Source organism: Schistocerca nitens, chromosome 6 (assembly GCF_023898315.1).
Source record: "Schistocerca nitens isolate TAMUIC-IGC-003100 chromosome 6, iqSchNite1.1, whole genome shotgun sequence".
Lineage (NCBI taxonomy): Eukaryota > Metazoa > Arthropoda > Insecta > Orthoptera > Acrididae > Schistocerca > Schistocerca nitens.
Genome location: NC_064619.1, coordinates 473054973 through 473068266, shown reverse-complemented (window position 1 = coordinate 473068266; position 13294 = coordinate 473054973). Strand labels below are relative to the sequence as shown.

Here is a 13294-nt window from a genome sequence, read left to right as displayed (position 1 = left end):
GACCCTACAATTCTCCGGAACAAAAACTGGCTTTCACCTGGGTCGGCTTCTCTAAATAATTCTCGTAAGTATTTGGCAACCCTGGATTATTAAACTGATGCTTCAACAATTTTCACATTTTTAGCACATGCATTCTTTGAAACTGGAATTCTTTTATTGATCTTCAAGTTCGAAAGTCTTCTCCTGTCTCCAAAATCCTGCACGCGCGATGGAACAGATTAGTCATGGCTAGCTGCAATGTTTTTATAATGAGAAAAAGCATTTTAGTTAATTATTTGTTCAAAATTATGTCTCTGATGATATTTTTTTATTACTGTGATTTTAGCAGTGTATTTGCGTTATAAAACTGAAGATCTAAAAAAAATTCAGTAAGGACAGAAGTATGCTCTATTTTTTATGTGTTAGTGTTGTTTTCTGACTCTTGTTATGAGTGCGTTTATCTCTGCTTGTTTCTTCAACAGCTAAGGCTCATCGAATATAAATAGTTAGTTTGGCCCCTATTTACCGGATCGGTGCCCGGTTTTCCTTTACTCTTTGTTAATAAATGCAATCAAAACAGACGTCTTTTCCAGCCGGTTTTCTTTTGTAACTTTCAATAAAAGTTAAAACTTATCGTAGTATTCTCAGTGGCTTTACTCTGATGAACATATCTTTGATTATTTGGTATATGAGCTTACTCATGGTTCTCTTCGTGTGCCCTGTAAATCAACAGCCTCATTAGCCGTTGGTGTAATTTTCTGGTTCATGAGAGACCATATGCTGTTTGCTTAGCATTACTCTCTTTTAATCTAAAACTTTTAGGTAACTGTTAAGAATATCGCCATTTAAAATGTGGTGAGAAATTTCGTCTTGTTAGTAAAAACTTAATGAATTTTCATATTGCGGCGGAGTGTGTGCTGATGTAAACATGGATTACTGTAAACATAGTTTGAGAAATATTCCTTTATTCACAATTCACAGTATTAGTATTAGAAATGTGGTTAATTTCCTGTCAGGTATAACATTTGTTACCTTAAGGTATGTGAGACTTCAATGTCGACAAACTGTTAGTATATCTTTCTGAACTCAATCGCTGGTCGTAGAAGTGAAGGTGGCAGCAGAACTGTATATGCAGTTTCGGGTCGCTGGAAGTTTTCGTACACAAAGATTCACTTCTATCGCCGAAAACTACGAAATTACAGTCGTTGTGTTGCCACCATTTGAATCAGAAGTTTATCCCGAGATTTATTTCGTAGATAATACAGTCGTACAGCATTTCACTAAAAACATTCGTCAGTGCTTGGCGTGCAAACAAAAAACATAACAACAGATTTCTTTGGCGTCCATATACGTATTTTAATGTAATTGTCACTAGTTTCATGTCAGTCGCTACATCAGGTACCTGACGCGAAGGTGCAATTTGGTGAGTACCAGATAGTGGCAGCAGCATACATTCTTTGAAGGAAGTAACGTTCCTTTACGTCAGATGCTTCGGAGGTGCTGGTGTGGTTCAACTTGGTAAACTCCAGTGTTGTGAGCGTTGACCGTAAGTTCATTGGTGATTTCTATGGTGCTTTTCTATGAAACCTCAACCTGTAAACAAAAAAATTGTCTCATGAGTAGTTCTGCAACTAAATATTGTACACAGCTGTAGTAAATAATGAAACATATTTATACATTTAAATTCATATTGTAGCTCTGAAATCGATCAAAAAACCTGTGGTTCACAGAACATCTACATCTACACCTACATTCAGATAATTACTCTACAAGTCATAATTAATGGCAGAGGGTTCATCGAACCACCATCGCCCGCATCTCGTGGTCGTGTGGTAGCGTTCTCGCTTCCCACGCCCGGGTTCCCGGGTTCGATTCCCGGCGGGGTCAGGGATTTTCTCTGCCTCGTGATGGCTGGGTGTTGTGTGATGTCCTTAGGTTAGTTATGTTTAAGTAGTTCTAAGTTCTATGGGACTGATGACCATAGATGTTAAGTCCCATAGTGCTCAGAGCCATTTGAACCATTTGAACCACCATCAAGCTATTTCTATACCGTTCAGCAGAGGGCCTGTAACACTTCGTTGGGGAACGCCAAGTATCACTTCTGCTTTATTCGATGATCTTCTGTCAATTATTACGAAGTTTGATTCATGACAAGAAATCACCAATTTAGTCGTACATCTGAGACGATATTCCATAGGCCCACAATGTGATTTGAAACCGCTTGTGAAGAACAATATAAAGAGCGTTTTGGAAATCTAGAATTATGGAATATCCGCTTGAAATCCCTTGTCGACATCACTCATTACATCGTGAGAATATAGAGCTAGTTTTCTATTAGAAGAAAGATATTTTCTGAATCCGTGCTGAATGTGTGTCATCAGGTCGTTTTCTTGTAGGTTATTCTGTATATTGTATTCAGACACGGTATATTTTCCTAAATCGTATTGATCGACGCCAGTGTTATAGGACACGTTCATTATCAAGACCCATGTTCTAAATTTACCTATCTGTAATTCATTTTTATTACCTGTTCTTCAGAAATATATGTATAGCTGAATTTTCGTCTGCGGCAGGCATTTACCTCATAAATTTTTCTGTTAGATTCTATAATAAAAGTAAAACACTATGTAACATGTGCATGATATCCAATGTAATATAAAACACGAAGAGTCTCCGGGTAGATGTCAGTCGCGAATAAGTCAATAAATGACTAGGAATCAAAAGTGTAAACTAACAGCCTACTCGTTCTTGTAAACTGTGGATAAAGAGAAAGACTTGTACTAGATGGGACTGACAGAAAGCTACGAAATGCGGTAAAGAATCGAGATAAACATTGTCGGAGCAGCAAATTACAACATCTAAAAAAAAAAAAACGACTTGAGAGTAAGAGGAGTGGAAAATAAGGGGAGACAGGTTCAACTTAAAGTCGATTAACCGGACGAATACAACCTATAGCCAATGTCATCTAAATCATTTTTCGAAGAAGTAATGAGGTCTGGGAATGTAATTTAGCAAATTAAGCACCGCAGGTATGTAAGTGGAATCCAGTTCATTACTAGACTATCTGATTATTCACTAGAGATTTCCAGAGCCGGGTCTATCGAAGATGCACCTTTGCAATTGGCTACTATGTGTCTAAGAGATCGCCTTAACCATTCGGTAAGGGAATAATAGGTAACAACAATGACTGGCGTGATCGTGGAAAGATTTGCAGAGTGCTAACTGTGAAGCGTATTCCTGACGGTATGGACAGTAGTAATCATTGAGGTAAAGCCTTTTAAGTACATTTCTTCTACATGATCGACATTTCTACCCCATTGCTGGGATCTCCTCATAGTGAAGTGATTAACTTTGCATGTAATCTGGAAATAGATACTTACTATGAACTTTATGTTTAGTTGGTGTACGTAATTTTACTTGGAGTATGTGGGGCTTCGGAAAAGCAATATTTCCCCATACACACATCAAAATAAGTTTTGCAGCACCCTAGTTCCCAAAACTCCTGAAAATAGACGTTGAATGTGGATATTGTATCACAGACACAGTCCATTTAACTGTTCAGAGTTGTCACTAAACCCGCACAAAGATGTAAACAATCATTCATGAGCAGCTCCTATTAGACGGAGGGCGTCCGACAGCCGATCAGTTTCAGTCGTTCCACCAGGAAGGAGGTACACGGCTCGTGTTGTCTGTGGTTCAACGATGCCTAGACGGTAAATAGCGCGGTTCGATCGCGTCCGCATTGTCAGTGTCAGGAAAGGCTCTCAACAAGGGAAGTGTCCTGGCGTCTCGGAGTGAACCAAAACGATGTTGTTCGGTCATGGAGGAGATAAAGAGAGACAGGAACTGTGGATGAGATGCCTCGCTCAGGACGCCACAGGGCTACTACTGCAGTGGATGACCGCTACCTACGGATGGATTATGGCTCGGAAGAACCCTAACAGCAACGTCACCATGTTGATTAATGCTTTTCGTGCAGCCACAGGACGTCGTGCTACGACTCAAACAGTGCGCAATAGGCTGCATGATGCGTAACATCACTCCCGAAGTCCATGGCGAGGTGCATCTTTGCAACCACGACATCATGCAGCTCAGTACACATGGATCCAACAACATACCGAACGGACTGCTCAGGAGTGGCTACATGTTCTCTTCACCGATGAGTGTCGAATATGCCTTCAACCAGACAATCGTCGGAGACGTGTTTGGAGGCAACCCGGTCAGGCTGAACGCCTTAGACACATTGTCCAGCGAGTGCAGCAAGATGGGGGTTCCCTCTTGTTTTGGGGTGACATTATGTGGGGCCGACGTACCCCGCTGGTGGTCGTGGAAAGCGCAGTAGCGACTGCACGATACGTGAATGTCATCCTCCGACCGATAGTGCAACCATATCGGCATCTTATTGGCCAGTCATTCGTCTTCATAGGCGACAATTCGCACCCCTATCGTGCACATCTTGTGAATTACTTCCTTCAAGATAACGAAATCGCATGATTAGAGTGGCCAGCATGTTCTCCAGACACGAACCCTATCGAACATGCCTGGGATAGATTGAAAAGGGCTGCTTACGGACGACGTGACCCACCAACCACTCTGAGGGATCTACGCCGAATCGCCATTGAGGAGTGGGACAATGTGGACCAACAGTGCCTTCATGAACTTGAGGATAGTATGCCACGACGAATACAGGCATGCATCAGTGCAAGAGGATGTGCTACTGGGTATTAGAGGTACCGGTGTGCACAGTATTCTGGACCACCACCTCTGAAGGTCTCTATGAATGGTGGTACAGCATGATATGTGTGGTTTCCATGAGCAATAAAAAAGGCGAAAATGATGTATATGTTGATCTCCATTCCAATTTTCTGTCCAAGTTCCGGAACTCTCGTAACCGAGGTGATGCAAAACTTTCCTTGATGTTTGTATATTACTTATGTTGGCTTATACATTATTCATCTCATTAAAAGAACAGACTGGAAGCTCAGAGAACTGTAGCTGATGTGTAATTAGCGTCAAGCGACCGTGTGGTCCTGCACTACTGACTTCAGTCATGACACTAGCGTATGAACCCTTGGGTTGTGTGCATTCAGAGTAGTAATGTATATCGATATAGCGACCCATTTAAGTGTGTAGTATCGTGCCAAGATGGTGGTGCAACACCACAGTCAGCAAAATGCATCGATGACAATTGGGAGAGGCTGAAGAAGTCACGCCCTCTGGCTCTCAGTACAGCAGCACTCTTGCACTGAGTCACTGTAAAGCCGAGCATGGAAGTGCTCTGTCCCAAGTCATGACGCAGTTGAAGCTGTCAACATCATCCAGTAGGACTTAAGAATTATTCCAGTCTCAGATGGAAAAGTACTTTTGTAAATGTTGAACTTCGTAGTTCAAGAGGAGAGTTTGTGATTGCATGCAGCAAGCGATAGTTTGATAGTCAATGACAGTAGTAAATATTGAAGTACTTCTGTGGTAAGTGATTGTATAAAGATAAGTAAAACTTTACATCCGTTCATGTAAAAAAATGATCTAAAATTTTATAGTTTCAAGTAGCCACCTTCCAAAGTAATCAAAGAACCCACAGCTATGGCGGGACGATAGTAGTTTTATGTAGTCATAACAAAATGTACCTTGAAATACGTTAGGTTAATGGTTAATACACGCTGATGAGCCAATACATAATGAACACCACCAACTGCGAGAATGATTACCAACTGGTTCTGTTCTGGGCACAGGAATGTATAAGGTGCAGGTAAATGAAAACGTGGTACATAGAAAAACGGTAAGTAAACTGTACATTATTTCAAAAGTAATAGCTAGATCTGTTAATAAATTAATCCCACTGTGAGACAAGATAGTCAATGCCGTCATGAAAATTTGTATTCAGCTGCATCTCTTCCTCCGAACCAAATCGACGGCCACTGTTTCTTTCGGTGGGACACCAAACCTTTGGTAATCCGGTGGGGAGAAAAAATAAGTGCGTCGTTGCGAAACTTCTGCAGTGTAGTCGAAACAACGTTGGCTACATATTCAGAAATTCACTGACATAACCGACTTGAACGAAGAGTAGCTTATAGTAGACAGGCTCCTTTCGTCTGTTTGCGTTGTACTATCGTGAACCGTTATAGAAACTGATTGAATGACGGTGAAACCACGAGTAGGCGACAAGGCGTTGGACGTCCTCGTCTCATCACAGAATGTGGAGGTAGGAGACTTAGCCGCTGCGTAATGCAAGAAGGCGGAAATTTCTACTGGATTAGATGGCAGAATGCAACCTCGTGCAGGCAGAAGCATTTCGAACAATGTTAGGCAGATACTGCCGAAAATGGGGCTCCGCTCCGAGCACTCAGTTTACACTACTGGCCATTAAAATTGCTACACCAAGAAGAAATGCAGATGAAAAACGGGTGTTCATTGGACAAATACATTACACTGGAACTGACATGTGATTACATTTTCACGCAATTTGGGTGCATAGATCCTGAGAAATCAGTACCCAGAGCAACCACCTCTGGCCGTAATAACGGCCTTGATACGCCTGGGCATTGAGTCAAACAGAGCTTGGATGGCGTGTACAGGTACAGCTGCCCATGCAGCTCTAACACGATACCACAGTTCATCAAGAGTAGTGACTGACGTATTGTGTCCAGCCAGTTGCTCGACCACCATTGACCAGACGTTTTCAATTGGTGAGAGATCTGGAGAATATGCTGGGCAGGGCAGCAGTCGAACATTTTCCGTATCCAGAAAAGCCCGTACAGGACCTGCAACATGCGGTCGTGCATTATCCTGCTGAAATGTAGGGTTTCGCAGGGGTCGAATGAAGGGTAGAGCCACGGGTCGTAACACATCTGAAACGTAACGTCCAATGTTCAAAGTGCCGTCAATGTGAACCAGAGGTGACCGAGACGTGTAACCAATGGCACCCCATACCATCACGCCGGGGGATACGCCAGTATGGCGATGACAAATACACGCTTCCAATGTGCGTTCACCGCGATGTCGCCAAACACGGATGAGACCATCATGGTGCTGTAAATAAGAATCTGAATTCGTCCGAAAAAATGACGTTTTACTATTCGTGCACCCAGGTTCGTCGTTGAGTACACCTGTTGTAAGTAGGCTGTTTAGGTTCTTATATTGGTAACGCCGCCGCCACGTAGCGCTCTGTATGAAAATCACTGGCTGTGCTGTGTGCAGTCTGTGGCTGGTTGGCATTGTTGTAATACTCGCCATTGTAGCGTTGGGCAGTTGGCTGTTAACAACGCGTAGCGTTGCGCAGTTGGAGGTGAGCCGCCAGCAGTGGTGGATGTAGGGAGAGAGATGGCGGAAATTTGAGAGCCGATGATCTGGACGTGTGTCCATCAGAGACAATGCATTTGTAAGACTGGATGTCATGAACTGCTATATATATTATGACTATTAAGGTAAATACATTGTTTGTTCTCTATCAAAATCTTTCGTTTGCTAACTATGCCTATCAGTAGTTAGTGCCTTCAGTAGTTTGAGTCTTTTATTTAGCTGGCAGTAGTGGCGCTCGCTGTATTGCAGTAGCTTGAGTAACGAAGATTTTTCTGAGGTAAGTGATTTGTGAAAGGTATAGGTTAATGTTAGTCAGGGCCATTCTTTTGTAGGGATTATTAAAAGTCAGATTGCGTTGCGCTAAAAAATATTGTGTGTCAGTGTAGTGTTGATCAGAACAGGTAAAGAGCGAAATGTCTGAGTACGTTCAGTTTTGCTCAGCTGTTTGAAAATCAAATAATGTAAGAGATTTATCAGCACAGTAATTCAACAATTTTTTCTGAGGACGTTTCACTGTGTGTGATGCAGCGTCAAGGTTAACCGCAGCCATGGTCTCCGAGCTGATAGTTCATGCTGCTGCAAACGTCGTGGAACTGTTCGTGCAGATGGTTGCTATCTTGCAAACGTCCCCAACTCACTGATCGAGACGTGGCTGCACGATCCGTTACAGCCATGCGGATAAGATGCCATGTCATCTCGACTGCTAGTGATACGAGGCCGTTGGGATCCAGCACGGCGTTCCGTATTACCCTCCTGAACACATCGATTCTATATTCTGCTAACAGTCATTGGATCTCGACCAACGCGAGTAGAAATGTCGCGATACGATAAACCGCAATCGCGATAGGCTGCCATCCAACCTTTATCAAAATCGCAAACGTGATGGTACGCATTTCTCCTCCTTACACGAGGCATCACAACAACGTTTCACCAGGCAACGCCGGTGAACTGCTGTTTGTGTATGAGAAATCGGTTGGAAACTTTGCTCATGTCAGCACGTTGTAGGTGTCGCCACCGGCTACAACCCTGTGTGAATGCTCTGAAAAGCTAATCATTTGCATATAACAGCATCTTCTTCCTGTGGGTTAAATTTCGCGCTTGTAGCACGTCATCTTCGTGGTGTAGCAATTTTAATGGCCAGTAATGTATTTGCTTGTGGCCCTACTACGTTGTCTATTACGGTTGCAGTGGGGAAGTTTCTTCGATATTGGACTGTTGACCACAGACGTCTAGTCGGAAGAAGCACTTTTCTGGTTACGCCAGGTCCATGGCGATACCCCCACAAACCATCATGGCAACAAGAAGACCAATGAAAGCCAGCCGCGTGGTTGGAAGAATTAGGTTTCTGGTTGCACCAGGTCGATGGTCGTGTCTTAATACGCTGTCATCCGAGCGAACGTCTGCTCGAGACATGCCCCGCGCCCCGTACACACGGTGATGGAGGCAATGCCATGCCATTGGGGACGTTCACCTAAGCTTGTGCTTGATCTGTGGTAGTACTAAATGCTGGGGTCTATGTGGTCGTTACCGCGGACCACCTACATGTTTTATGTGTTCCCTGACGGCAATGTCATCTCCCAGCGCGACAACTGTCTGCGTCACAAAGCTAGAACAGTGCCAAAAGTTTTTAAGCGCATGGCGGTGAACATGGCTTGGCCATCAATTTCGCAGGATCTGAACCCTCTGAAACATGTCTCGGATGCTACTGTGCACCACTCTTCCACCCGCAAGCCACTGGCCAACAATGTACTGAGATTGAGTAATTTGTGCCTCATACCTCGGTAAACAAAAAATGTTAAAATGTGTGTGAAGTCTTATGGGACATAACTGCTAAGGTCATCAGTCCGTAAGGTAACACACTAATTAACCTAAATTATCCTAAGGACAAACACACCCATCGTCGAGGGGGGACTCGAACCTGCGGCGGGACCAGCTGCACAGTCCATGACTGCAGCGCCTAAGACCGCTCGGCTAATCCCGCGTGGCCCTCGGTAAACCCCCAAAGTCTTGTAGTATTCTTGTCACTCAGAAGAACTGTTACACTGCATTGCAAAATGTGTACCAACATGCTATTAAATCAAAGGTCAAAATACTTTGACTCATCATTGTAGGTACACAGTAACTGTGCCACATCTTTAATGGGACATTAGCTGGTGTTAACCAGCAGATCAGAGAAACACAGACAGTACGTGGTGGCAACTCACGTGTTAGGGTCGCGGCTACATGTTGACGCCCCGCGCGCGCCACTCGTCCCCGTGCTGGGTGCGCAGGGTGCCCGCCGGGTCGTACTTGGCGGCGAGCCGCTGCCACTCCTCCGGCCTGTCGTTGACCAGGTGGCGCAGCACGTTGGCCACGTCCTGGCGCTGCGCCTCGCTGCACTGGCCGCAGTTGGACTGCAGCAGCTGCGGCAGCACGCCTGCAGACAGCGACCCACACTCTGGTTCACGGTACACCACTCGCAATCTGCTAAAAGTATCTAAACAGCTGCAGTTGGTGGCCCTCATCTGATGTAAGTCTTTACCGTGAGTGTGTGTGTGTGTGTGTGTGTGTGTGCGTGTGTGTGTGTGTGTGAGTGAGTGAGTGAAGATGATCGATCTGATATCAACGAGGCGGAGTTTCACCACGTAGCGCACTAGCAGAAGCGCACAATTTTGCAGCAGAAGCGCATATGCCGAAGCAATGTATGCACACTGTCAAATGATTAATAATCCACGCATTTGCCAGCAGGGTCTTACACAAAGGTGCTCAGTGTACTTTCGACAGTGTACGCCTGTGAATGGCCGGAGTACGGGGTCGAAATACTGTGGCATCGAGATGTTGGCATCGAGCAATTCGCCTGAAATTTCGTGGAACAGTTCATATGCCGAGAAAATTATACAATCTATACCAAACTGTACTGTAGCGACATGGAATGTGATCCGATTGCTTGGCAACTTTGACTTGACAGTTAGCGACTATGCCCTCAGAGTCTTTCTCGGTGGCATGCCTGAAGAAAGGAAGTTAAGACATGGAGAGCAGAGACAAGGACTGAGACCAATGTTCGGGTCCTTCTCCAGTATTCGACAGTATTACGCCTCGTTAAACACGACATAGTTTGAGGAGTGCCTGATGTGTTGGTGTCAGCTGTGAATGTACTAGCATGCATACAGGGTGGTCAGAAACAGTCTGAAAAGCTTGTAAGAGTGTCGGAGGCTAGGTTCTGCTGACAATTATTGGTTAAGAAAAAAATTCGTTGCGTTGCGCCGTTCCCGATTTTAAAAAAAAAGTCAAGCACTCAGATCTTTGCTCGCGAAAATACGAACAGGCTGCCACAGACGGTGTTGCCAAACGTATTATTCGTGTGATTTCCTCACACAGAACAAGAGGCGGTACATAAATATTACATTAGAGGGTAGCAAGGAACGAACTCGCTACCGTCCAATGGTTTTCTGCGTATTTTGTTTTATTGTTTTTCGGTTGCAGCTATGAAGATCGCCACCTATGCCAGGCTGCTTGGATTTGCGCGCACAACGACCTGATTGCTTAAACTCAGTGCTAATTAAATCAGAAAAGGGCAAAGTATCGGACTCTTTTTAACAATTATTTCGCAGCACAGTCGATCTGCAATCTGCAGGACCCATGGAAGCGCGGCCTTAGCTCAACATTGTTTGGGAAACGGACGTAAGTTACGAAGTGTAAACACGAGAGTCCGGCTTGGTTCAAATGGCTCTGAGCACTATGCGACTTAACTTCTGAGGTCATCAGTCGACTAGAACTTAGAACTAATTAAACCTAACTAACCTAAGGACAACACACATATCCACGCCCGAGGCACGATTCGAACTTGCGGCCGGAGCGGTCGCTCGATTCCAAACTGTAGCGCCTAGAACCGCACGGCCACTCCGGCCGGCTACGAGAGTCTAGAATGACCTTTTTCATACTAGGATTCCATTATAAAGGACGCAGCCGAGAACTGAATATGCGGCAACTGTTATAACGGACACCAAGGACACATATTTACTGGGGTGCGAGGGCAGGCCTTGGACGTAGAGTGAAAACAAATATGGATGCCTGGCGATTGTAGGGAGGCAGGTGCCGCAGTTTCAGACGTGGCGCCGGCCCTTCGTTCCATCTGGCGTCATCGGTCCCGCTGCGCACCGGACCCGCTATGGCTGCACTAATCATTTTTCAGCCTTTCAGAGTACGCGTCACTTTGGCCCTCTCTGGATGGTTCCAGCCACTACAATGACACATACATGAGCAAAATACCATGCCAGCCCCGGTAGTGAATGCGGTTTATTCCAAACTACGTCTTCAGAGGCAGCTGTCGAAAGGTCGAGTAGTCTATTCGAAATTCGAGAAGATTTTACTATGTCTCTGACTCAGCTACTGACCTGAAAAGTGCATTTGTAAAGTGTGGTTATGACCATTATGACCAACGAGTGCTTACTCTTGAGCAGACGTCCCTGTAGCGAGCAACCTGAGTCCGAGTTGGCCAGCAGGCACTGTATGATCTCGGTGAGCGCAGCCGGGTCGTTGAGCAGACCGCCCGGGTCCGTCCCCCCGAACTGGGCAGAGGCCGCCGCCACGAGAGCCGCCACCAGCACCAGCTTGGCTGTCCACATGGCTGCAACTTTGTCGGGACGTGGCGGCAGGCGGCAGGCGGCGCTTCTTATAGGATCGCCCGCCAGCCGTAGGAACCCGCCATCAGGCGCGGACCACGCTCGGCTGCGCTCACGCGTACTGCGCTTCCGCCTCTCCCGCGACACTCTTCACTTGCTCAAGGTCTCCACTCAATTCGCTCGTCCTATGCAATCTGCACAGAAAAACCACGCCGTCGGACTATGAGACAGCACTATTACCGCAGCAGCAGGTTTTTTTTTTTTTTCTTCATTACCACGCCTCCGAGAATCCTGCACTCTCTTCCCAATACAAATCAGTGACATACAGTAGAGTGGAAATTAATTGGGACAAGATGATTAAACTTTTACTATGCACATTTACCACTATACATACCTCCACAAACTTTTACTACTCACTTTTACCACTGTACGAACCTACAGTACGCTTGGTAGCCTACTGAAGATTAATAACTAAAGTGTAATCCTTTCGCTTTGACTCTGCCAATACAAAGTGGATGGGGGAGAGGGTACTTTGTGCCCACCTTTTGAAAATAACGTAGTCCAGTCTGGCACTATGTAATTTAAAATTAAAAAAAAATATTTATTGGTTTTAATGATCTTTTATATCAGATTCTATTCTTGTTTCAAACTTTTCGGTAGAACTTGACTAAAAAACTTAAGCCTTAGTAGTGAATTCGATTTCTTGCACCACATGTCATATTCACATTTTCAGGTTCAGGACCCTTATTACATATCTATACAACCTTAAAATGTATGCTGTGATTGAAAATCAACGACAGTTAACTAAATTTGTATTACTTAAAAATTTTATGGTTCTAATAAAGTAGCCCTCCACGTGATATAAACATTATGCCTTACTTATACATCAGTATCTATTTAAAAACTGCAATGTTAATAAAAGCTATACACATTTAACATTTTTCTTGAGTGATGGGCACAAAGTACCCCCCTCCCCGCCCCGCATTTGCTGTTACGTGTCACAGAAAATGCATTGGTATTCCTGGGGTTGATGAGCTTCTGAACACGTTTTTGCATAGATTCGACCAGGTTAGAGCACGTGATTCTTAAGCCTCATGAATTACTAAACCCATTGAAGCACATTAATGCTGATTACTTCCACGAAAGTCCTAACTCTTTTACAGGTGTCACGTGGGGACATGTCATGCTGAAATGTTCCACCACCAACTGCAAACGTTTGTGGGAATGGCACAATCCTGCGCCCAAGGAGTTCCATGTATTTAGTTGAATTCATAGTGCCATCAACTAAAACTAGGCTTCCAAGACCACATGCCGCGAGGAAACCTCAAACGCAAAATTTTGTGAATGGCTGCACGTTCAGAGACCGTCAATAGTTACAAATTGAAAGAAAACAGCTCTCGGTCACTAATTTTTAA

At 44.6% G+C, this 13294-nt stretch overlaps 1 protein-coding gene across 1 annotated transcript; it reads right to left on the bottom strand.

Moving 5' to 3' along the window:
• Positions 1-961: 961 nt before the first annotated feature.
• LOC126263163 (ejaculatory bulb-specific protein 3-like) lies at positions 962-12067 on the bottom strand. Its single transcript, XM_049960202.1, has 3 exons — positions 11708-12067; positions 9483-9694; positions 962-1572 (listed from the first exon to the last, which is right to left on the bottom strand). The coding sequence occupies exons 1-2, from the start codon at positions 11880-11882 to the stop codon at positions 9498-9500; spliced, it is 372 nt and encodes a 123-aa protein (XP_049816159.1). The 5' UTR covers positions 11883-12067; the 3' UTR covers positions 962-1572; positions 9483-9497.
• Between the last annotated feature and the right edge of the window lie 1227 nt (positions 12068-13294).